Raw genomic sequence first — 24531 nt, forward strand, 5'->3', positions numbered from 1 at the left:
GGGCTCAAAGATCCGTATTTTCCCAGATCTCTCAAAACCTACACAAACTAGGCGCAGGGCCTTTTTGGAACAGCGTCCTAGAGCATTGGCATTGGGAATAAACTTCATATTACGATTTCCTTGTACATGTAATTTACTGCTTGAGGGTAAACAGTTTCAATTTGTGGACCCAAAACAGTTAAAAGAATTTCTTGATGCTAGAGCAGATATGAATGTTGTATGCCCTCCATAAACAGCAGGCTAGGGTTGTTAACCCGAGGTAGCAACCGTTAGATTATTTTCTTATATACTTTGTTATCTATGTTTCTGAATTCTTGGAATCAAATTTTTCTTAATTTGTGGAAGAATAGGCCTTAAAGATTTTTTTCTTTATATGGAATTCCTGATTGTAATGCCGATTGCATACTCACAGTTTGTAGTGAAATGTTGAAATATATTAATTAATTAATAAATAAATAAAAAGGAAAAAAAAAAGTTTAATGTAATCATTAATGATAATGAATGTCTGTTTCCTAAGAGCATTAGCACCCTTGTGTTTTCAGCAGAGAAGTGCTATCCTGACGGTTGCTAAATTATTTTGCAGCCAAAGCAACGCAGACTGGAGGTTACCCGAGACTCTTTAAAAACATATGAAAGGCGAAACAAACTTGGATTGAAGTATTTGAAGGGAAATGCAATTGGGCTGAACATGCTAGGAGTGAGCAAAAAACCTGGGTACAGTATTTCACTTTGAATTTATAAATCATGAAATAACTTTTGACATGCAAAATAATTGTTTGAAATTGTTTTTATAGAAATGTATTAATATGTTTTTGTATATCAAAACAAGGAATATAAAAATTAATACTAACTTGGTGTTAAGGATATAACTTAAAGGCTTTTTGCTTATAGTAGGCTTTAGTTTTTCTAGTCAACCAAACTTTGCTTCTGCTTGCATCTGTGTTTGGAGATAATTTTCAGTCTTGCTACAAATTTGAATCTCTTAAAATATTTCTGTTACGATCAAGCAGGAAACACATTCCTGTATAAAAGTTTCCTTGTAGTTGTGTTCTACAGTAGATTTTATTATTTAGATGCTTACATTGAAGATTCATGTAGTGATTGAACAGAACTGTACTGCTGCTGTGGTGTTTGTTTTTAACTGGATGATCTTATAGAAAATAATTTATTTTCTATAGAATTTATAGAATTCTTGATGGCCACCTTTCTTGCTTGGCATGCTGTTTTTAGCGTAATGTTGACACTGCATCAGGTGAAGGCAAAAGTACGGTTGGGGTTATAAAAGAAAACTCCCCATTCAAAAAACAGGAAATCTCTCAAAGAAACATTGAAAACAAGGTACTCAAGTCAATATTCAGTAAGCCACTGAGCAGTGAGATACCTGTTAAATCTGTCCAGGTAACTAAGGCCATTAGTATTTAAATGAGACACAACTTAATCTTATGAGCTAGATTCTGAAGCAGCCTTGCATATTGCTCGAACTAGATAAGAGATATTCAGATATATTTTAATTTTTTCATTGATCCCATTGGTTTTCATGGGATTTATCATAGGTCATGGGTCATTCATTTGATATACCCCTTTTCTCAGATACAACCAAGGTGGTTACATATTATTAGATTTATGTACTTTCTCTGTCCCTAGCAGGCTCACAGTCTTAAGGATTTTTTTTTGTAGCTGTGGCAATAGAGGTTTAAGTGACTAGCCCAGGGACACAAGGACCTGTAGTAGGAATCGATCCTGGATATTATAAGTTGTATTTTACTGTGTTTTAAGTTTTACTATTGAGCCAGTGCTTCCTTAAATTTGAACAGTTTTTATTGTATCATGCAACCTTTTTCAGTAATATTATATACATGTTCAGGCAGAGAATAGTGGGACAAAGAAGTAAACTGTGTATAAAAGACGGTGACAATAGTGGTAGGAATCAGTTCTATCCTAAGAACACAGAAACTACCATACTGGCTTAAAGATCCATCAAGCTCAGTATCTCATTCTGTTTGTTCAGTTATTTTGCTATATTGTTCTTCAGTCTGGCCATGAGAGTGGTTTACAGTCGTTTATAACAGTAAGAAAATAATATAACATCAATTTCCTTTTGCTAACAGTGGCCAATCTAGATCACAAGTACCTGGCAGGATCCCCAAAAAGTAGATAGATAACATGTTGCCTGATTTAATGTAAAAGCTTAAACCAGAATCTGAAATGGACGGACAGTGAGCACAATAGAAAGGAGTTGTGAAAAGGGCAGTGAATCTTTACGTAAGGAAAGTGAATACAAGGAAAACATACGAACATAAGCATTGCCATACTGGGACAGACAAAGTCTGTCAAACCTAGTATCCTGTTTCCAACAGTGGCCCCTCCAGGTCACAAGTACCTGGCAAGATCCCAAAACAGTAAAACAGATTTTCTGTTGCTTATCCAAGAAATAAGCAGTGGATTTTCCTAAGTCCATCTTTAATAGTGGCTTATGGATTTTTCTTTTAGGAAATTATCCAAACCTTTTTTAAACCCTGGTAAGCTAACTGCTTTTACCACATTCTGTGGTAACGTATTCTAGAGTTTAATTACACGTTGAGTGAAAAACTATTTTCTCCAGTTTGTTTTAAATTACTACTTAGTAGCTTCATTATGTGCCCCCTAGTCTTAGTATTTTTGGAAAGAGTGAACAAGCAATTTACCTCTACCTGTTCCACTCCACTCAGTATTTTATAGGCCTCTATCATCATATCTACCCTCAGCTGTCTGTTCTGCAAGCTGAACAGCCCTAGCTGCTTTAACCTTTCCTCATAAGGAAGTTGTCCCATCACCTCTATCATTCTCATCGCCTTCTCTGTACCTTTTCTAGTTCTGCTGTATCTTCTTTTTGAGGTGCAGTGACTAGAATTGCACAGTATTCGAAGTGCGGTCACACCATGGAGCGATACAAAAGCATTATAACATTCTCATTTTTGTTTTCCATTCCTTTTCTAATAATTCCTAATATTCTACTTACTTTTATAGCCGCTGCTGCACACTGAACAGAGGGTATCAACGATGGCACCTAGATCCTTTTCATAGGTGGTGATTCCTAATGTGGAACCTTTATCGTGTAGCTATAGTTTGAGTCTCTCTTTTCCACATGCATCACTCTGCTCTTGCTAACATTAAAAGTCTTCTAATATTGGATGCCCAGTCTCTCAGTCTCATAAGGTTCTCTTGCAATTTTTCACAAACCTTTTCTGATTTAACAAATTTGAATAGCTTTGTGTCATCAGCAAATGTAATTACTTTACTAGTTACTCCCATCTCTACATTGTTTATAAATAGGTTAAAAACAGTGGTTCCAATCTCGTGCTCCACAAAAAGCTGTAAAGCTTGTCATAAGCTCTGGACACCACGTTACCCACCTGTGAGAATTAATGGTCTGCTTGTCGTCAGAGAATTAACTGGCCTGCTTTTCCTTGGAGAAAGGGAGGATACTTACCTGTGGCAGGTATTCTCTGAAAACAGCAGGCCTCTTACTTTGACATTCCCTCCTATCAACCCTTGAAGTTGTCTTATAGGTTATTGTACTGCTGGTCCCACACTTGCAAATTGGGCAGGAAGGCACCTGCATATGCATGGTGGAAGCGCTGCCTCAAGCTCTTACAATATGCTTGGCAATGTTTCCACACCAGGTGCTTTAGATAACTTGACCCACATGTGAGAATAAGTGGCCTGCTATCCTCGGAGAATACCCACTACAGGTAAGTATCTTTACTTTCTACGTTCAGAACCCTCAATACTTGACATAGTTGTAGTAAACAAAGATTAAGTAGTATAGCCAACAAGGCAGAACCCCTGTGGCAACCCCTACATCCAGCTGATAAATTCTCCCCTCCCCCCATATCCAGCTGATAAATCCCAGACACCGTTTCAACCCACTTCACTGCCATCATTCGATCCTTCAATAGGAGAGAAACCACTTATGAACTTCTCCCCTCAAACCATATTCCAAAGACTCTGTAATAGAATTTCGTAGTTCATAGTATCAAATGCTAAGGATAAATCAAGCAGTACAAAATAGAACTGATTATTATTATCCATATCTTTAACTATATCAAATGTCGGTAACATCGATGTTTCCATATTATGTCCAGTCATAAACCAAACTGATTTACATCTAACAATGCAGCACTGTCAATTAAAGGCAATTGCTTCAGTACCAATTTTTCAATGATTTTAGCTAAAGCTGGCAAAACAGAATTAGCACTAATACTCTTACCATATTTTTAGCGCTACTAGGCCAATAATTTGCAGTAACAGAAGGATCTAAATGTTTTTTCTTCATCAAGGACTTAGCAGTCACTAGTTTTAAATGATTGAGCAGTCTTCCATTGCACAATGACTTGTTCACTAAAAGTGGTAACAGGAACAAGTTTTTCCCCCAAAACTGCAACAGTCATGAATTGCTGTCATGGGTGTCAAAGATCGTACAACAAATTCTACTTCAGACTGTTTAACTCCTCAAATACATCCCACATAGCCATGTTCATCATGGTTGCAAGTATGTGAACCATCTTACAGTATTGTATTAAAAAAAATGTTAGCATAAAAGAATCATTCTCACTCAAGATAGATTATATAGTTCCTTCCTGAAATGAACTACTACTACCTTTTCTTGTCAGTAATCTGGTGAATAGTGATAACTATGAAAATATTTTGGCACCAATTTTTGTCAATAAGAGTCCAAGTACTTCAGAATATTTTTAGTGCGTTACTTGTTGATTCGGCATAGTTGACTTAATTTTGTATTCTGCTTTGGTAATTAACTTACCAAATACATAATACTAAACATAGATTTATTTCACTTTCTCTAATTGTTTCACAGTGAGAATGCTCAAAATATATCCATGTCTTCTGGAACTGTGGTGCATGGTCGACACTTCCACCATGCTAATACACAGATATCTTTCGTGAAACAGCAGCTCAGAGGTAAATCTTTCTTGTGTTTGCCATGGTTTTTTAATCAGCAGTGTCTGTTTTCTTAAATCTGATTGGTCTACCTTTTTTTTTTTTTTTTCAATATATTTTTTTCTTTTTTTTCTACTGATAATTTTTGCTAATTCTAGTACTGGTTCTACCAGCTTCAGCAATACATTTTTTTTGTTTTTGTTTTTTGAAAATGTGGCTTTTTTTGAAAGAGACATAGAAACAGAAAAAAATGTAGCCAGATAAAGACCACATGTCTTATCTAGTCTGCCCATCCATGCCATCTGCTCTCCCTATGACTCCCTTAGCAATCCTATGTACTTGTCCCACACTCTCTTGAATTCAGATACTATTTTTGTCTCTACCACTTCCACCAGGAGGCTGTTCCACCAATTCACTACCCTTTCCATGAAGAAATATTTCCTCAGGTTAATTCTGAGTCTTTCCACTTTCACCTTCATCCTAAGCCCCCTCCTTCCAGAGCTTCCTTTCAGTTGAAAAAGACTCGCTTCCTGTGCATTTAAGCCACATAAATCATTAAATACCTCTATCATATCTCCCCTCTCCAGCCTTTCTTCCAGAGTATATATGTTGAGATCTTTGTCTTTCCCCATACGCTTTATGACAAAGGCCACTGACCATTTTAGTAGCTGCCCTCTGGACTGAATTCATCTTGTTTATATCTTTTTGAAAGTGTAGTGTCCAGAAATGTACATAATGTTCTAAACGAGGTCTTACCAGAGTCTTATACAGGGACATCATCACTCCTTTTTTTTTCCCTACTGGCCATTCGTCTCCCTATGCACCCAAGCATCCTTCTAGCTTTCGCTGTTGCCTTTTCTACCTGTTTGGCCACCTTAAGATCATCACATATGATCACACCCAAGTCCCACTTCTCTTTCATGCACAGAAGTTCTTCACCCCCTAAACTGTACCGTTCCCTCAAGTTTTTGTATTCCAAATACATGACGCTGTATTTTTTAGCATTCAATCTTAGCTGCCTAATTCCAGCCCATTCAGGGGTCTATGCTGGGACCCCCCTGCTTTTAACATATTTTTAAATGATCTAGAGATGGGAGTAACTAATGAGATAATTAAATTTGCCGACGACACAAAGTTTTTCAAAGTTGTTCAATTGCAAGAGGATTGTGAAAAATTACATGAGGAACTTACAAGACTGGGTGACTGAGCATACAAATGGCAGATGACGTTTAATGTGAGCAAGTGCAAAGTGATGCATGTGGGAAAGAGGAACCTGAACTGTAGCTGTGTAATGCAAGGTTCCACATTAGGAGTCACCAACCAGGAAAGGAATATAGGTGTCGTTGATGATACATTGAAACCCTCTGCTCAGTGTGCTGCAGCGGCTAAGAAAGCAAATAGATTGTTAGTTATTATTAGGAAAGGAATAGAAAACAAAAATGAGGATGTTATAATACCTTTGTATCGCTCCGTGGTGCGACCACACCTCTAATATTGTGTGCAATTCTGGTTACCGCATCTCAAAAAAGATATGATGGAATTAGAAAAGGTGCAAAGAAGGGTGACGAAAATGATAAAGGGGACACGGGACAACTTTCCTATGAGGAAAGGTTAAAGTGGCTAGGGCTCTTCAGCTTGGAGAAAAGACGGCTGAGGGGGAGATATGATAGAGGTCTATAAAATAATGAGTGGAGTGGAACAGGTAGACGTGAATCGCTTGTTTACTCTTTCCAAAAGTACTAGGACTAGGGGGCACGCAATGAAAATAGAAAGTAGTAAATTTAAAATGAATTGGAGAAAATATTTCTTTACTCAATGTGTAATTAAACTCTGGAATTCGTTGCCAGAGAGTGCGGTAAAAGCGGTTAGCTTATGTGGTTTAAAAAAGATTTGAATGGCTTCCTGAAAGAAAAGGGTTGGGGAAAATCCACTGCTTATTTCTAGGATAAGCAGCATAAAATGTACTGTGTGGGGATCTGGCCAGGTACTTGTAACCGCATAAAATGTACTATACTGTTTTGGGATGTTACCAGGTACTGGTAACCTGGATTGGCCACTGTTGGATACAGGATGTTATGTTCGTATGTTCTTACGTTCCTCTAGCTTTGCTTAGTCCTTCCTCTTGTTATCCACACCATCAGAGGTGTCTACCATATTGCAGATATGTTATTTATTTATTTATTCATTCATTCATTCATGATATTTGTACCCCACATTCGCACAAAATTGACTGACGTTCAGTGTGGCTTACAAGTAAACAATAAAGTGAATAAAACATAATAATGTACGGAATATAACAGAAGTTCAAGAAGCAAATTAATACATGTGCAGTAAGTAACCAGGGATTTTAGACTATCTCAAGGACAAACAAATAATTAAGGGTGGATAGGTGAGAGCATAATTAGGCAGGACTAGATGGGAAACAAGATTAAAAAAAGGGTGTGGGTAAAATTCAAATAGAGTTCTTTATATTCAGAAAGGTCATTCTGAAGAATGTGTTTTTTGAAGACTTCTAAAAGTTAGGTAATCATCTGTAAACTTGATTTGATTTAGGAAGAGAATTCCAAATTTTGGTGCCTTGATTGGAGAAATTAGCAGAGTGAATTGTTTTATATATCACAATCTTACAGATAGGGAAATGTAAGACAAGATATTCTCTAACTGATGAAACAGCATTACGAGGGGGTAATTCTATAAGATTATTCATATATGATGGGCTTGACCAAACAGAATTTGGTGAATGAAAATGCATAATTTGAAAGATAGTCTATCCCTTATTGGTGTAGCTCATATAAAAGAGGAGTGGCTTTGGCAAAGCGAGGAGATTACATATAAGGCGAGCAGCAGTATTTTGAGCTGTTTGTAATTTTTTGAGACCACCTTTAAGTCCTTTATGATACCTTTATTGGTGTCATCCACAAAGAGGCAAATCTTACCAGACAGCCCTTCAGCAATATCGCTTACAAAAATATTAATAAGAGCCAGCTCAAGAACCGAACCTTGCAGCACACTACTGGTAACATCCTTTTCTTCAGAATGAGCTCCATTTACCAGTAACCTCTCACCTTCAAACAGTTCCTAACTGAGTCAGTCACTTTTTAGGACTCATACCGAGGGCGCTCAGTTTATTAGTTGGCTATGTGGAACAGTCTCAAAGGCTTTGCTAAAATCTAAATACACCACATCTAATGCTGTCCCGTGATCCAACTCTCTGGTCACCAGTCAAAGAAATAAAACAGATTTGTCTGACAAGATCTATCTCTAGTGAAACTATGTTGCCTCGGGTCTTGTAATCCATTGGATTCCAAAAACTTTACTATTCTCTGTTTTAAAAGCATTTTCACTAATTTACTTATCGGCCTGTAGTTCCCAACCTCTTACTTCCGTTTTTGTGGCGAATGGGACACATCTGCTCTTCAGTCCTCCGAGACCACTCCTGACTAGAGAAGCATTGAAAAGGTCAGCCAAAGAAGCCTCTAGAACTTTCCTAAGTTTCTTTAGTACCCTTGGATGTATGTTATCCGGCCCCATCGCTTTGTCCACCTTTAGTTTAGCCAGCTCCTCACGAACACAGTCCTCTGAAAATTGTTCAGGGACTACCATCCTTCCATTCCTATTTGTTTGTCTTTTGCGGTTTTGCTTCCGGCCCTTCAGCTGTGAACACAGAAGAGAAATATTTGTTAAGCATTTCCGTCTTATCTTTTTCAGCTTCTATATTTTCCTCCCCTTCATCTTTAATCCTTTTAGTAACATATGTACCAGGACACCCTGCCCTTCATGAAGAAAAGAGAACGCTCCCTGGGGCTCCCACTGGCTTCTCTGGGATCGGTCATGTTACTGCACTGGACGCCTCACGGCGCCAGTCTCCAGCACTCCAGATTCGGATCTGAACCTTTCGATCTGCTGAGGGTGACTGAGGCCATCACCCATCCCTTTTGAACCATGTGCGCCTATCTCTTAGGATCGACTGACCCATTTTCAACTGCTGTTCACCTGGAACCCTTTTTCATTTCGTCCTTCAAAGTTCTCGTTTGAATATTTGCTACTACCACCAAGATCTGCACCTGAGACGTCTCCACCCATGCTTTCCTGACTACTGTACCAGTTTCTCTTAGCTTTTTCAGATATTGTCTCTGGTCTTCTTCTTTCTGCAATCTCTAGTAGTTTATAAAGGCAAACCTCTTTTTCCTTACCTTTCAGCTACTACTTTTGAGAACCAAAGCTGTTTCCTTTTCCTGTTAATTTATTTACTTTCTTTACAAAACGTTTGTTGCCCTTATAATAGATCCTTTAAGTTTTGCCCACTGCTTTCCAACTTCTTCAGATGTTCCTAGCCAGACAGCAATTCCTTGAGGTAATTCCCTATATGAATAAAGTTAGTTGTTTTGAAGTCTAGAACCTTCACTGTGTTTTCTGTGAATGAACCCTCTCCACACCTATCTTAATCATAAACAACACCATCTAGTGATCACTTGATTGAGGTGTCAGTCAGAACCGGTTAAAATATATAATGAAATTAAAATAAGGCAATAGAAGCAAGACATTTCTATATATTGGTTGAATTTTGACATGAACAAGCAGTGGAATTAAATAAATAGTTTATTTGAAGGCAAACAATTGTCTTAACAAGATCTTCCTTTGAGTACACTGTCAAAGGGACACAGAATTAGCAAATTTCATATTTTTTCTTCAGGCCATCTCTTGCCACAGATAAGCATTCTCTGGAGCTTACTCATTCTTTCAAAATATCCTGGACAGCCAGTCATGAGGACAAACATATTTTTATATATATTTAAATATTAATTAAAACTTATTCCTTAGTTTCTGGGTGTAGCTGTGTGTTAGTCCTGCCATGGCTTTTGCTAAGAGAACCTATATTAGTAGTTTAATTCTTGTCTTATCGGTTGTGAACACAAAAACAAATTAAGAATTTGGTTATAGAACCAGCCGCTACATTTAGGGCCCTGTTTATTAAGCCGCGATGTAGGTGCACGTTTTTAGCACATACTAAAAACGCTAGCATGTCTTGGTAAACAGGGCTCTAAGATGTTTAAATATTGTATAGTTCAAAATCACAATTGACAAGAAACAATTATTTTTTGGATAATAGTGTGCACAAATATAGGTGGCTTGCATCTTATGTTTTTCTCTTTCATATTTTAAGCAGTCTGGACCGAAAAGAAAGGTAAGCTGCTTCTTGATGAAACAAAACATGAGCTTAATTTTAAAATGTTTGATGATTTGTTAAAATGTCTATAATCGGCTGTGTGTTCGCTCATTTATGATGTCAGTCTGAAGTATAATCACACAGCTCCATTACATGTCTCAGTAGTTGTGACCCACGAGTAACACCACTCAGAAGGATAATTGAAACCAGCAGCTTCAAGCTGAAATTTGTATCGTAGTACTTCCATCACCACTATTACATTTGCACTCTCATCAACAAATTTGCTGTCTGAAGTATTCTGTGACACTTTCTCCACTCTGCTCTGACTAGATGAGCACAATCTCGCTAGGGTGTGGAAATTTACTGAGCACTGAAGTCTCTTGAAATTAGATCTAGTCAAAGTAAGAGATTTGAATTCTACCATGGCATCTAAAATTTATAGTGTGACAGGGCCATGATGGCTTGGTGAAAAAGTTTTTTACAAGGTTAAATTCAAAACTGTTGTGAACTTCTCTGTCAAATATATGTAAAAGTGATTTAAAAAAAAAAAAAAAAACAAGGTTTCTTTCCACTGCAGATGAATACAACCCTTATCATGTTGATCCCTAAGCAAGGGAAGGATTTATCTCTCCTTGAATTGCTTAGGTCAGTGTTGATTCTGAATTGTGATGTCAGTTTACTGACCAAATTTTTGCAGATAAAATTGCTTCATTTTCATCCTGCTAGACCAGAGTTCAGACTGCATTATGCCGCCCTACCAGCAGATGGAGACAGTGAAGCTGAACTTTCCAGTGACATCACTGGTCTAAGGAACTTGTCGGTTTCTCAAATGGTGCAGATTCAACTGCTACAGCAGGATTCTTCAGTGTACAGTGTTTGACCTGCACACGCTGATCAAGCTCTTTGTGCAAGAGCAGCTCTCAAGGATCAATCTGTGGACCTTTTCTTTGATCAGGTTTTTGGGGGGGTTGATTCTAACAGTGCCCTGACTCTCAACTTATAGGTTTTGTCTGTGTGGTTATACTGGTGATGGGCCCATGGATGAATAAGGGTTGTCTCTCCCCCCAACTGCCACATTACACTCTTTTTGAAGAAAGTTTACCTGAGACGGTGTACAATATGAATAAACTGAACATAGGGAATAGACAATTACAGCAGTATAAATAGGGGTCAATCCGTGGTAAGAGGAACCCGAGTTGGACAGTGTTTGACAGCTAGAGATAGGAAGAACACAATTAGACACAGGATAAATTTGCATGTATATGTGTTGCTTTCTGCATGGGCATTAGCGTACTGACAAGTTCCAGGCTGCATCATTCCTGCTACCTGTGATATCACTGGAAAGTTTATTTTGAAGATTTATATTCCACTTTAACTTTGAAGCCCCAAGCAGATTACAACGATTATTATATCTGTTTAGTCCAAAGGAAGAGAGAACCAAAAACTCCCGCAAAAAAGTCAAACAGTCACAGGAGTGGAAGAGAATAAAGCATCAAGATGATACTGTCTTGTAACCTATGAAGGTTTACTCTGCATACAGCATAAAAAAGTCCCAGCCTAGTGAACTCAACAGCCTTCTTCAGGAGTCTTTTCTAAACATGAATCTTCAAAGAAAATATTGTGCAAGAAGGATGAACCTTGTAGCCAACATCCAGTGAATAAAGGATGTCATAAAAACCACCAGCGTTCCCACCAACATTATTTTATGTTGTATGCAGAATAAATCTACATGGCTTGCAAGACAATATCATCTTTGTTTTATTCTCTTCCACTCCTGTAACTGTTCCATATTATAGCTGTTAAAATAGGATTACAGTTATAACTATCGCATCAATATTATATAATCCTGTTATTTATGTATTCATTTGGCTTTGGCTTACACTTTTTTCAGTAGTAGCTCAAAGTGAGTTACATTCGGGTTCTTTAAGTTATTTCCCTGACTCCAGAGGGCTAAAAATTTAAGAGGTCCATTTACTAAAGGCTAGCACTTGCAAATGCCAGGAAGCCCATTTGACATTTATGGGCTTCTTAGCAGTTAGCGTGTTCTAAGTTTTATTAAAGGGGCCCCCAAGTTTATTTATTTATTTATTTGTTACATTTGTATCCCACATTTTCCCACCTGTTCGTAAGCTCAATGTGGTTTACATAGTACCGGAGAGGCGTTTGCGGACTCCGGTGTGAACAAATACAAAGTGATGTTGTGGTAAGATAAAGTTCATGTTGCACAGCCACATTCGGGAATTGTACAATGGAAGAGTTGTGTCACGTCCATTATGTTCTTTAGTGTTGTTGTGTAGCTGAGATTGGGCATTTAAGTTGGATCAGTAGGGTATGCCTTTTTGAACAGGTTGGTTTTTAGTGCTTTACGGAATTTTAGATGGTCATGTGTCGTTTTCAAGTCTTTTGGTAATGCGTTCCACAGTTGTGTGCTTATGTAGGAGAAGCTGGATGCATAAGTTGTTTTGTATTTAAGACCTTTGCAACTTGGGTAGTGCAGATTCAGATAAGGTTCATGCTGATTCGGATGTGTTTCTCGTTGGTAAGTTATTGGCAATGGAGGAGCAGCAGCAGGGTTTGAACTGTTTTCAGCCCAGTGCTTTTGACATATCCGTACCCCTCCTACCATTTCAATCTCCTCATTCTTCCTCATTTCTAACCAAATTCCTCCATATCTAAAAGTGCATAATATTATTTTCCCCAATTAAAATGTTTGATTAAATAACCAATTTTCAGCAATGTCCTAAAAACCTTATATAACATTTGTTGGCTTATCTGTAATGGTAAGGAATTCCATGAGGAGGATCCTTGCACTCCTTCCCTGCCCCCCTCCTCAATCTTTTTCTTCGTTTCATCTAACCCTTTGGGGAAAGTTGTTTAAGACAAATACCTGCTTGAGGTCACAGGTGTCTTTTAGGAACATATGAATTAAAATGTACCAAATATGATGAAGCAAGAAGATTTTAAAATTTTAAACACCATCAAGTTTCAAGTTTATTGCAAAATTTTCTATCCTGCCCATCAAATGCGTGTCTGTGCAGCTTACAATCTAAAATAAGCAGAGAAAAGTAACCAGAGACAACAAGACATACCAGTACAACTTAAAAAGAATCCATTTTTTCATGGGAGCCAATATAAACATTCCAAAACTGAAGAGGCCCAATCCTGATCCCACCACCCCCCCCTCCCCCCGCCACCCCCCCCAAAAAAGAACTTAGCTACAGTATTTATAATACCTGTAGCCTATTTATTGACTTATCCAGTGCACCCAGCAACACAATATTGCAAAAACGTGAGGTAAAATTGTAACTTGTACCACCTTTCCTAAATCTGTCTTCAAAAATGGTCAAATGTGGTATATAACCCTTAGCACCCAAAAACTCTTTTTCATTATGAGCTCTACATAAGTCCGCATCGTTAATATAGTATCCAAGACCAGGCCTAATATCTTGAACTTACTGAAAAGGGTGATGGCAGTCTCTGATAAAATCAGGTTGGGCAATGGACAGTCCAGATTGTTAACATCAACTTATAAAACATTTGGGTTTTTTTGTATTCAAATTTTAAACCATTCCTTTGAATCCAGTTTCTTCTATAAAAATATTTATTTATTTGTAGCATTTATACCCTGCTCTTTCCCGCTCGATAGGCTCAGTGCGGCTTACAAATTATGACACAAGGTATCACAAAGATAATACAAAGTATGGTACAGAGTATCTTTGAGATATACAGTTATATAGAGTAAGAACAATTGTAAGAGATGTGGGGAGAGGATTTGAGTATGGGTGGTGGTTGTGGTGTAGATTAGGTTTGAGAATTAAGTAGGGTCATTTGGGTAGGCTTGTTTGAAGAGGTAAGTCTTCAACAGCTTGCGGAAGGGTAGGTGTTTGTTGGTTTTTCAGATGTGTCGAGGTATGGCGTTCCAGAGTTGGCTGCCTATAACAGAGAAGTTGGATGCGTAGTAGGTTTTGTATTTGAGGCCTTTGCAGTTGGGGAGATGAAGATTGAGAATATGTTCGAGAAGATTTGGACCCGTTCCTGGCTGGAAGATTGATCAAGTTGGACATGTAGCTTGGAGATTCGCCATTGAGGATCTTGTGGATCATTGTGTGGATTTTGAAGTTTATTCGTTCTTTGATAGGGAGCCAGTGAAGTTTCTCACGAAGTGGTTTTGCGCTTTCGAATCGTGACTTGCCAAAGATGAGTCTAACTGCTGTGTTTTGGGTGGTTTGGAGTATTTTTATGATTTGGGTTTTGCAACAGATGAAAATGCTGTTGCAGTAGTCAGCATGGGTGAGTACTGTGGATTGTATTAGTTTTCTGTGGGAGGAATGGTTTTACTCTTTTCAGTACCCACATCATGTTGAACATCATCTTTGTCGTGGCTTTTGCATGAGTTTCTAAAGTTAGGTGTTTGTCTAATGTTACTCATAGGATTTTTAGACTGTCTGATATTGGGATTGTGACGTCGGGGGTGTTCAGGGTGGTTGGGAGCAGGGTAGATTGTTGTGATGATAGGATTAGGCATTGAGTTTTTTCATTGTTCATTTTTATCTTGAAAGCGTTGGCCCAGGATGTAAAGATGTTAAATATGTTTCCTTAAAAGAGTTTTCCATGGAAAAATTAAAAAAAAAAGTCATCTGCATAAATCTAAGATGTCAAGTTTTTTTAGTATCCTACCTAATGGGGTAAGAAATAGATTAAAAAGAATAGGGGAAAGCAGGGATCCTTTTGGAACTCCCTGCTTTATCACCTAAGATAAAGAGTACTGATCTTGCTAATTCACCTTTAAAATCTATTTCTCAGGAAACATGTTAACCATTTAAAAACAGAACCCGCAGTCCCCATAGCAGTTGGGTAGGTTAATAATAATTGATGAGATACAAAATCAAATTCAGTTTCTCTGCCTCCATCTGATGGTAGGGTGGCATAACCCATCAGTCTGGACTGGTCTAGCAGTATTCAAGAAAGGGAATAACAAGTAACAGAAGGTAGGCTTTGTGGGTGGTAGAAATGCATTAGAAGATGATTTGCTTCATGGTTAATCCCTTCCTTGGTAGTCAGCTTTGACTCTGAGCTGTGAGGGTGTTTGATTTACCTTTTTAAAAGATAGGCTTGCAGATATGATTTTGCATAGAGGGTGCACCCTCTATTCTAACCAAATAGCTTCAATTGTAGTCAGTGGTCAGAGATCACTGTAGAATTTTTGTTAGAGGGGTATGAGGCAAGGATATTCTCTCACCATTTATGTAGTTATTTACTAGGATTTATAAACCGCGTTTATGAAGAGATTTGCTCAAGGTGGTACACAAAAGGTTGCTTTTTAATTTCTTGAATCCCTGTTTGAGAGGGTTAGATATCATGGTGATATTAGGGGAGTGACCATGGGAGTGTGTTTAATCTAACAGTGTTTGTTGATATGTTGATGATTCTCACTGACTGTGTATTCTGTCCAAATAAGGTGACAGGAGAAATAGCATCATTTGGGGCTTTTCTCGGCTAGAAACTAAACTTTGGTAAATCAGAAGCTGTAGTTGCTATCCCAGTGATTTGTGGACCTACAGTTCACTTTCTAGCATACTTGTAAAAAGAATTGAAGCGGTGCAAAGAAAAGCTACGAGAATGGTAAGGGATTTGCGTTACAAGACGTATGAGGAGAGACTTGATGACCTGAACATGTATACTCTGGAAGAAAGGAGAAACAGGGGTGATGTGATACAGACGTTCAAATATTTGAAAAGTATTATTCCTTGTCATCAAGCAGATGAAGCCATTACGTATGGGTTGTGTCCATCAACCAGCAGGGGGAGATAGAGAGCACTCAACTTTTCACAGTGCCTCATGGCCAGCCAGCTCCACTGCCTCTTCAGTATTCTCTATCTCCCCAAGCAGGGTGGCTGCAGCTTCTTTGAGCTCCATCAAAAATCTGCCTGGGGGTGGCTCCTGGCTTGCCAGTTGTTAGCCGGGGTGTTAGAGGCTATAGCAGCTTCACTTTGAAGGCACATAGGTCAGCCCTTTCCCTGCCTTACCCATGCCCCCGTGGATGTGGACATATTAGCTTGCTTTTCCCTGTCCTTTCCCACTCAGTGGATGCAGGCACATTGGTTCACCTTTCCCTGCCTTTCCCACTTATGTGAGCCTCCGGAGTGTGTTTTTTTTACCTCTTTTGCCTCTGCTTTCCTCACAGCGTTAAATAATAAATAAATAATTAATTAAAGTCGTGTCGCACTTTAGCGCAGCGATCTTGGAAAAGAGGTTTTTTTCTTGAGATTCTTCTGCAGGACCGGAGCTGTGATACTCAGTCTAGTGAGGTAAGAGTGTTTTCTGACTCCTCCGGGGTGGGCCCGCGATCGGGACGTTTTTGGCGCGAACCGCCATTTTTGAATTTTACCGCCGTTTTCGGCGATGGCTGCGGAGACTGTAAAGTGCTGTTCTAAATGTGGCAAGCGCAAATCGTGCTGTGCAGACGGTAGAGCCAGCCCGAGCATGGCGAGTGGCGATCTTTTGCGCTCTGAGCGGGTAGCGGACGCCATTTTGGATTTTCCACATGGCGCGGCCTCCGTTGCGACGGAGAGCCCTGAATCCGGGGGGGGGGGGGGGGGGTCCTCTGAGTGAGGCTAATAATAGAGCTGATAGCCCTGGGCAGGATCCGGGCGGTCAGGGAGCAGTTTTCTCCCCTGATTTTGTTTTAATGCTGCATAGGGCGTACATGATTAAAAGAGCTCTTCCACAGGGTTCTTCGGACCCTCTGCCTGCCCCCCCCCCCCCCCCCCCCCCCCCCCGGTGGATCCTGGCCTTTTGGAGTTGGCTTTGCCTGTTTCTTATCCTCCTGATGAACGCAGAAGGGCTAATTCCCCTTCTGAGTGTGGCGCACCCCCCTTTTCCCCCCCGTGGTCGGGCTATGAGGATTCTGAGGGGTGTGGCAGAACATCTTGGGCTGAGGAGCCAGAGTCGGGTGCAGAATTGCCACAGGAGCTTGATGATCCGTCTGAGTGAGGAACATTTGGCTCGCTTTGCAATGCCTAAAGTGGATGCCCTGGTCACGGCTGTGACAAAGAGAACTACCCTCCCTCTTGAAGGAGGTGTTGCCCTGAAGGATATTCAAGACCGCAGGCTTGATTCAGCTCAGAAGCGGTCCTTTGATTTGGCAGGTCTCACTGTTCGGGCATCTGCATGCAGTTGTTATGCTGCTAGAGCCTGCGTGGCTTGGTTACAGCAGGCAGTGGAACAGCCCGGTGATGGAGCGGAGGCCTTATCTGAAGTGGCTCCACAGATGGAGTCGGCCTTGTCCTTTTTGGCTGACGCCCTTTATGATATGGTCAGAGCTTCGGCTAAACAAATGGCTGTAGCAGTGGCGACTCGCCGCACTATTTGGCTATGACATTGGGCGGCGGACATGGCCTCTAAGCAAAGGTTGGTGAAGTTGCCCTTTCAAGGCATTCTCCTGTTTGGTGAGGATCTGGAAAACATTGTTAAAGGCCTGGGGGATTCCAAACCTCAGCGCTTGCCCGAAGATAGGCCGAAGCCTTCCTCTCAGGGTCAGGCGGTCCGCTCCTCTTACAGACCTCGCTTCCGTGAAGCTAGAAGGTACCGCCCGGGGCGTGCTGCTGGGTTCACTTCACGTGCCCGCTTACAGCAGAGAAACTCCTTTCGCTCGGACAAATGTTCCACAGCTGCCGGTTCAAGGCCTGGAGTTCAGGGGCGACCCTCTCAATGATGGTGCGCCGGTCCCTTCATTTCCTGTCATCAGAGGAAGACTTTCCCTCTTTTTCGAGGAGTGGGCCAAAATCTTCGCAGATCAGTGGGTCTTGGACCTGATCAGAGACGGATACTGAATAGAATTCGATGCCCTGGTGAGAGACTTGTTTGTGGAGTCCCGATGCGGTTCTGCCGCCAAACGGGCGGCGGTAGAGGAGACTTTGCACAGTCTGTGCCGGATAGGGGCTGTGACCCCGGTGCCTCCCGCCGAACAAGGTCTAGGCTGCTACTCCATTTACTTTGTGGTGCCACAAAAAGGCGGGTCTTTTCGCCCGATCCTGGACTTAAAAGAGCTAAACAAGTCCTTAAGAATGCGGCATTTTCACATGGAAACCCTGCATTCCGCCATTGCGGCGGTACAGCCAGGAGAGTTTCTCACATCTCTGGACCTGAAAGAAGCTTACTTGCACATACCAATTTGGCCTCCGCACCAGAAGTTTCTGCGGTTTGCGGTGTTGGGAAAACATTTCCAGTTTCGGGCCTTGCCTTTTGGCGTTGCCACAGCTCCCCGAACCTTCTCCAAGGTAATGGTGGTAGTAGCTGCCTTTCTCAGGCGAGAGGGTATCCGGGTTCACCTGTACCTAGATGACTGGCTCATCAGAGCAGACTCAGAAAAAGAGAGTCATCTAGCTACAGCCAGAGTGGTTTCAGTCCTTCAATCTCTGGGCTGGGTCGTCAATATGGCCAAAAGTTACCTGACCCCCTCGCAATCTCTAGAATATTTGGGGGCCAGGTTCGACACAGCCTCGGGCTATGTGTTTCTTCCCGAGCAAAGGCAGTGCAAGCTTCAGAATCAGGTCCGTCTGGTCCTGAGGATGCCCCGCCCCCGAGCTTGGGACATTGTCCAGCTGTTGGGATCGATGACGGCCACCTTGGAAGTGGTGCCATGGGCAAGAGCGCACCTGAGACCTCTACAGTATTCTCTACTTCAACGATGGTCTCCAGTATCTCAAGATTATCAGTGCAGACTTTCTTGGCTCCCTGCGGCCCGCCTCAGTATGGAGTGGTGGCTCTGGGACAGCATGTTGTGGCGGGGAATGCCGCTGGCGCTCCCCGATTGGTGCCTAGTGGTGACAGATGCCAGCCTGAAGGGCTGGGGCGCACATTGCCAGGGGAAGCATGCCCAGGGTCTGTGGACGCCCGACGAGTCGGAGTGGTCTATCAACCGCTTGGAGTTGAAACGGTGTTTCTGGCTCTTCTAGCCTTTCAAGTGACCCTGGAAGGATTGGCTGTCCGAGTGATGTCGGACAACACGACAGCAGTGGCCTACATAAATCGACAAGGCGGCACTCAGTGCAGAGCTCTAGCCGTGCAGGCCGAACAAATTTGCCACTGGGCCAAGCTGCATCTACAGTTTCTGTCAGCAGCTCACATTGCAGGTCAGAGCAATGTGCAAGCCGACTATCTAAGCAGGCATCAGATCGATCCAGCGGAGTGGGAACTAGCAGACGATGTATTCCTGCAGATATGTGCCAATGGGGCAAGCCAGTGATGGATCTTATGGCGACCAGTTCCAACGCCAAAGTCCCGCGCTTCTTCAGCAGACGGAGGGATCCTCGCTCTGCCAGGTTGGATGCCTTGGCTCAACCCTGGCCCCTGGGCTTGCTGTATGTCTTCCCTCTGGGGCCCTTGATAGGGCGAGTGCTCCTGCGGATTCGGCTGCATCCAGGAGAAGTGGTTCTCATCGCCCCGGATTGGCCCAGGAGACCTTGGTATGCGGACCTCCGACAGATGCTGTTGGAGGTTCCCTTTCCGTTACCTCTGGTTCCGCACCTGTTATCACAGGGTCCGGTGGCCATGGAGGACGCCTGCCGCTTTGGTCTTATGGCATGGCGATTGAGAGGGCGCAATTGAGAGATAAAGGCTACTCAAATAAGGTAATTTCCACTCTCCTGCAGGCCCGTAAGTGCTCCACTTCCATGGCTTATGCCAGGATTTGGCGCCAGTTTGAAGTCTGGTGTGTTTCTAGAGCGCTTTCTCCGTTGCGGGCTTCTGTCTCGCCGATTCTGGACTTTTTGCAGGATGGTGTACACAAAGGCTTGGCTTATAATTCCCTGCGGGTGCAAGTGGCAGCATTGGCCTCCCTGCGTGGCAAGGTTGGAGGTGTGTCCTTAGCTGCTCATCCAGATGTGGCATGGTTTCTTAGAGGGGTGCTTCGGCTCCGTCCTCCCGTGCGGGCACCTTGTCCAGCTTGGAACCTGGGGTTAGTATTGAAGGCCCTTCAGGGGGCTCCCTTTGAACCGCTTCGGTGTGCTTCAGAGAAAGATTTAACACTGAAGGCTGTCTTTTTAGTGGCCATTACCTCGGCGAGACGGATAGAGCTCCAGGCGCTGTCCTGTAGAGACCCTTTTCTGCAATTCTCAAAGTCAGGGGTCACGGTTCGGACCGTGCCTTCCTTCATGCCTAAGGTGGTTTCAGCGTTTTACCTAAACCAGCCTGTTTTTCTTCCCTCCTTTGTTGAGGAGGAGTTTCCAGATTCATTTGGGCAGTTGCACCTTTTGATGTGCGTAGGACTCTGTTGCAGTATCTGCGAATTACAAATTCTTTCAGGACCTCTGATCATCTTTTTGTGCTGTTTGCAGGTCCTCGCAGAGGGTCTTCAGCATCTAAAGCCACTATTGCCCGTTGGCTCAAAGAAGCTATCTTTTCAGCATATCTGCTGTCTGGCCGGGCTCTGCCTGAAGCCTTTAAGGCACATTCCACAAGAGCGATTTCCTCTTCCTGGGCGGAAACTGGAGCACTATCTCTTCATGAGATTTGCAGTGCTGCAACATGGGCTTCTAAGCTCTCTTTCGCCCAACATTACAGGCTGGATGTGGCTGCCAGGAGGGATGCGCGTTTTGGAGCACAGGTGCTAGCGCGTGGTGTGACTTGTTCCCACCCTATTTAGGGATTGCTTTGTTACATCCCATACGTAATGGCTTCATCTGCTTGATGACAAGGAAGGGAAAATTAGGTTCTTACCATGATAATTTTCTTTCCTTTAGTCATAGCAGATGAAGCCATGAGCCCTCCCTGTATGATTGTCTGTATTGCAGTGATTCTGATTTTAGGTGCTGTTCTTGTTTCCTGAAGTTATATTCTTTCCTTGGGGAGTCAGAAAACAGTCTTCAGGATTCTTGTTACAGTTATAGGAGGATGAGTTCATTCCCTCCAGTTCATGTTTTGGGAGGATGAGTTTATTCCCTCCAGGAGGATGCAAGTATTCTCTCCGTTTATACAAAGTGGAGGATGAGTTTATTCCCTCCAGGAGGATGTGTTCATTCCCTCCTTTTTTGAGTTTATGCCCTTGTTAAGGGGCCATCGTTCGCTGTGAGGAAAGTTCATGTTATTCCCATTGCAGTTTGCCATACTGCTTTGGAAGCTTCAAATACTGAAGAGGCAGCGGAGCTAGCTGGCCATGAGGCACTGTGAAAAATTGAGTGCTCTCTATCTCCCCCTGCTGGTTGATGGACACAACCCATACGTAATGGCTTCATCTGCTATGACTAAAGGAAAGAAAATTATCATGGTAAGAACCTAATTTTCCCGTACCATTCAGTCAGCCAAAAATTCTATACACACTCTCGACTCACGCACTACAAATTAAACAAATAATCAATACATTTATCTTATAACTGGAACAGCTGCTCACCATTGGGCACTTCCAAGTCCATTCATCAATCCGCGGCTCAAAAAAACAAAATAAAATGCCAGTTATAACTACTCGCCTCAGGGATGGCTAACGTCATCATTTCCAGCCAATCAAACCAAACTATCAAATAACCCAACCATACAAAACAATCCAGTGCCTCTTTATTCCATCTATTAATCCCATTCAACCTCCCGTTTCAGGACCCCATTCTATAAAATTTAGGTTTACTTTAGAGAAGACGCTAAGGCATATTTTTTTTACTGTTCGGATTTTTCAGGCACCATATATAGAATCTGGCCCATGATGTATCAAATCATACCATATGTTGGACAGGTCTTTATCTGCCATCATCTACTATGTTACTATTTTACTGTATATCTTAGTTCATTGGGTAAATTTCTCATAGATCTAGGCTTTTTTTTTTTGCATATGCAGATAACATTTTTCTTTTGTGCCCTGCTTCAAAGAAATTTTCAGATGCTATTTCTAAGGTACAAAATTATATTTCATTCATAGATAAATGGGCAACTGATAATTTTTAAAGTTAAATAAGCAAAAAACTAAACTTCTTTGGTTCATGGATTTTGACCATCTTCCAGATAGGATAGTAACAGCTTCTGGAGATAAACTTAATAATTGATGATTATTCAAAAGTTTTAGGTATATTGAATTCTAAATTGTCATATGAACAACAAATTAATGCACTAATGTAGTTATTTTTTAGGCTCAGACAATTAAGAGTGATTAGATCTTCACTGTCCCAGGTAGTTTCAGAACTAGTCCAGGCAATGCTGCTTCCCCAACTGGATTATTGCAACTTTTTATAACGATGTTTTATCTGGATTGCAAAGGTGCCTGCAGTTAGTACAGAATACAGTGGCGAGAGTGATCTTTGGCTTGAATAAATTTGATAGGGTTTCCCTTATTTTGAGAGATCTTCATTGGTCAGCTATTAAAAACGTATCTGCTTTAAAGTTATTAGTTTGGTTTATAAGTCCTTATATGGATTAAATTCTGAGAGAGTTGGGGAATTATTGGTGATATCATTTCAGGGCCATAAACTCTGTTTTTTTAGGACTTTATGCTTTGGTTATCCCTCAATTAAAAACATGCGTTATAAGTCTATTTATGAAAGTTTATTTTCAGTTCAAGGAGCAAGACTTTGGAATTCACTAACTATGGACATTAAACATTACCACATTTTCAGTTCCGGAAATTTTTAAAGACTTACATGTATGAGTATTAATTTTCTGGATGTCCAGTTCCAATGATTTCTGAAGCAAGATATGTATCTGGTATACCTCCAGGAGTGGGCAACTGAGGCTAACTCTGCCTCTCCTTCCTTATCTTGTGTGGGCTCCTGAGGCTATTTCTGCCTCTCCCTCCTTATCTGATGTGGGCTCAGTCTTTTCAGAGGAGCCATCATTGAAGGAGCCATTAGAGGAGGGAGAGTTCCCTCCTGAGGAAGGGGGATGATCTGAAAATACTGAGGTGGTTTCATAAGAAGGAGCTGAGTACTTCTATTTCTGAGGCACTGGCAGTGCTTTTCATTGAGGAGCCTTCTGCTTCATAGTCAGGAATTCCATCTTTGTTGATCATGAGGGGGCCTAGAGGTCCATATAAAGCAGAGGTTTTCAACCCAGTCCTCTGGGCACACCCAGCCAGTCATGGTTTTCAGGATAGCCCTATTGCATTAAATGGGGATACCCTGAAAACTGCAACTGGCTGGGTGTGCCTCGAAGACTGGGTTGAAAACCTCTAATCTGAGGCCTTCATCCAGATATTCAGGACCTTATTATAGCAGAATGGATCTCACCAAATGCGGAGCTGAGAGTGGGAAGAGCCATGGCTTGACCCAGAGGAGAAAGAAAAATTGCATCTTCTCAGGGGTGGACTCCCTTGTTGTTCAGCGACTAGAAAGACTACTGTGCCGGTGAAAGGGGGCATTGCCCTGAAAGACCTACAGGATAGGAAGCTAGAAGGCTTACTGAAACAGACCTTTGAAGTGACCTCTATGGGCCTTCAAGCAACAGTGTGCAGCTCGTTTGTGGCAAGAGCATGCCTGAAGTGGCATCAGCAGTCAGCAACACAAGACGGATGCTATAATGCTCAGCTGGATGCTTTGTCTGCCTATCTCGAAACTGAGATCCCCCTAAAGATGTGACTTTGAGGCTGCATCCATTGCCTAATGCTGCAACTCGAGTTGCCAATGTACCGTGAAAAATAATACGGTATGGGTTATGACCTGCAGTATGTATTTGTCTGTCACGATACATTGGCAACTCGAGTTGCAGCATTAGGCAATGGATGCAACGTCAAAGTCATATCTAGTTAAACTGCTCTTTCAGGACAAGTTGGTATTTAGAGAAGATCTCAATAAATTGGTGAAAGAACTGGGGGAAACTAAGCTACAGCGGTTGCTGGAGGATAAACCAAAATCCTTTGATCATCCACCTTTAGGGGGATTTCAGTTTCGAGATAGTAGATGGTACCGACCTGGTCATCAGCAATATGGTCACACCAATCTTCTTTTCTTGCAGACAGTAAGTTGTCCTCTCAGTCAACTAGAGCGCCCAGGACCTCCAAAGCTTCACAATGATGCAAGGCTTGTCCATTCTTCTCTTCCTTCAGTGAGAGGACATTAGAATTTTGGGAGGATTGGGCCAAAATCATGTCAGACCAGTGCGTTCTGGATAGTATTACAGAAGGTTACAAGTTGGAGTTCTCCCACCTGTTCGCTCCTCTCTTCTTGCAGTCTCCTTGTCCAACGGGAACCAAGGTGGTCGAGGTTCAGGCCACTGTAGATTCCTTGCTGGTGTTCTGGGCCATTGTTCTAGTTCCCTATTCTGTCTACTTCATTGTTAGAAAGAAAGAAGGCACCTTTTGCCAGTTTTAGATCTCAAAGGTCTAAAGCGCTGTTGCCAAGCATCCCACTTTCGCATGGAAGTCACTAAGAGCAGTCATAGCTTTGGTTCAAGTGGGAGAATTTCTCAGCACCCTGTATCTCAAGGAGGCGTACTTGCGTATACCCATATGG

General features: G+C 41.7%; 1 protein-coding gene across 1 annotated transcript in view; it reads left to right on the plus strand.

The window, feature by feature from the left end:
• Window positions 1–24531, plus strand: part of SENP6 (SUMO specific peptidase 6) — a 344871-nt gene that overhangs the window by 64095 nt on the left and 256245 nt on the right. Inside the window, 1 exon segment of the mRNA XM_030199054.1 lies at window positions 584–714. Coding sequence (XP_030054914.1) covers window positions 584–714 — 131 coding nt within the window.

The sequence above is a fragment of the Microcaecilia unicolor genome, chromosome 3, assembly GCF_901765095.1.
Source record: "Microcaecilia unicolor chromosome 3, aMicUni1.1, whole genome shotgun sequence".
Lineage (NCBI taxonomy): Eukaryota > Metazoa > Chordata > Amphibia > Gymnophiona > Siphonopidae > Microcaecilia > Microcaecilia unicolor.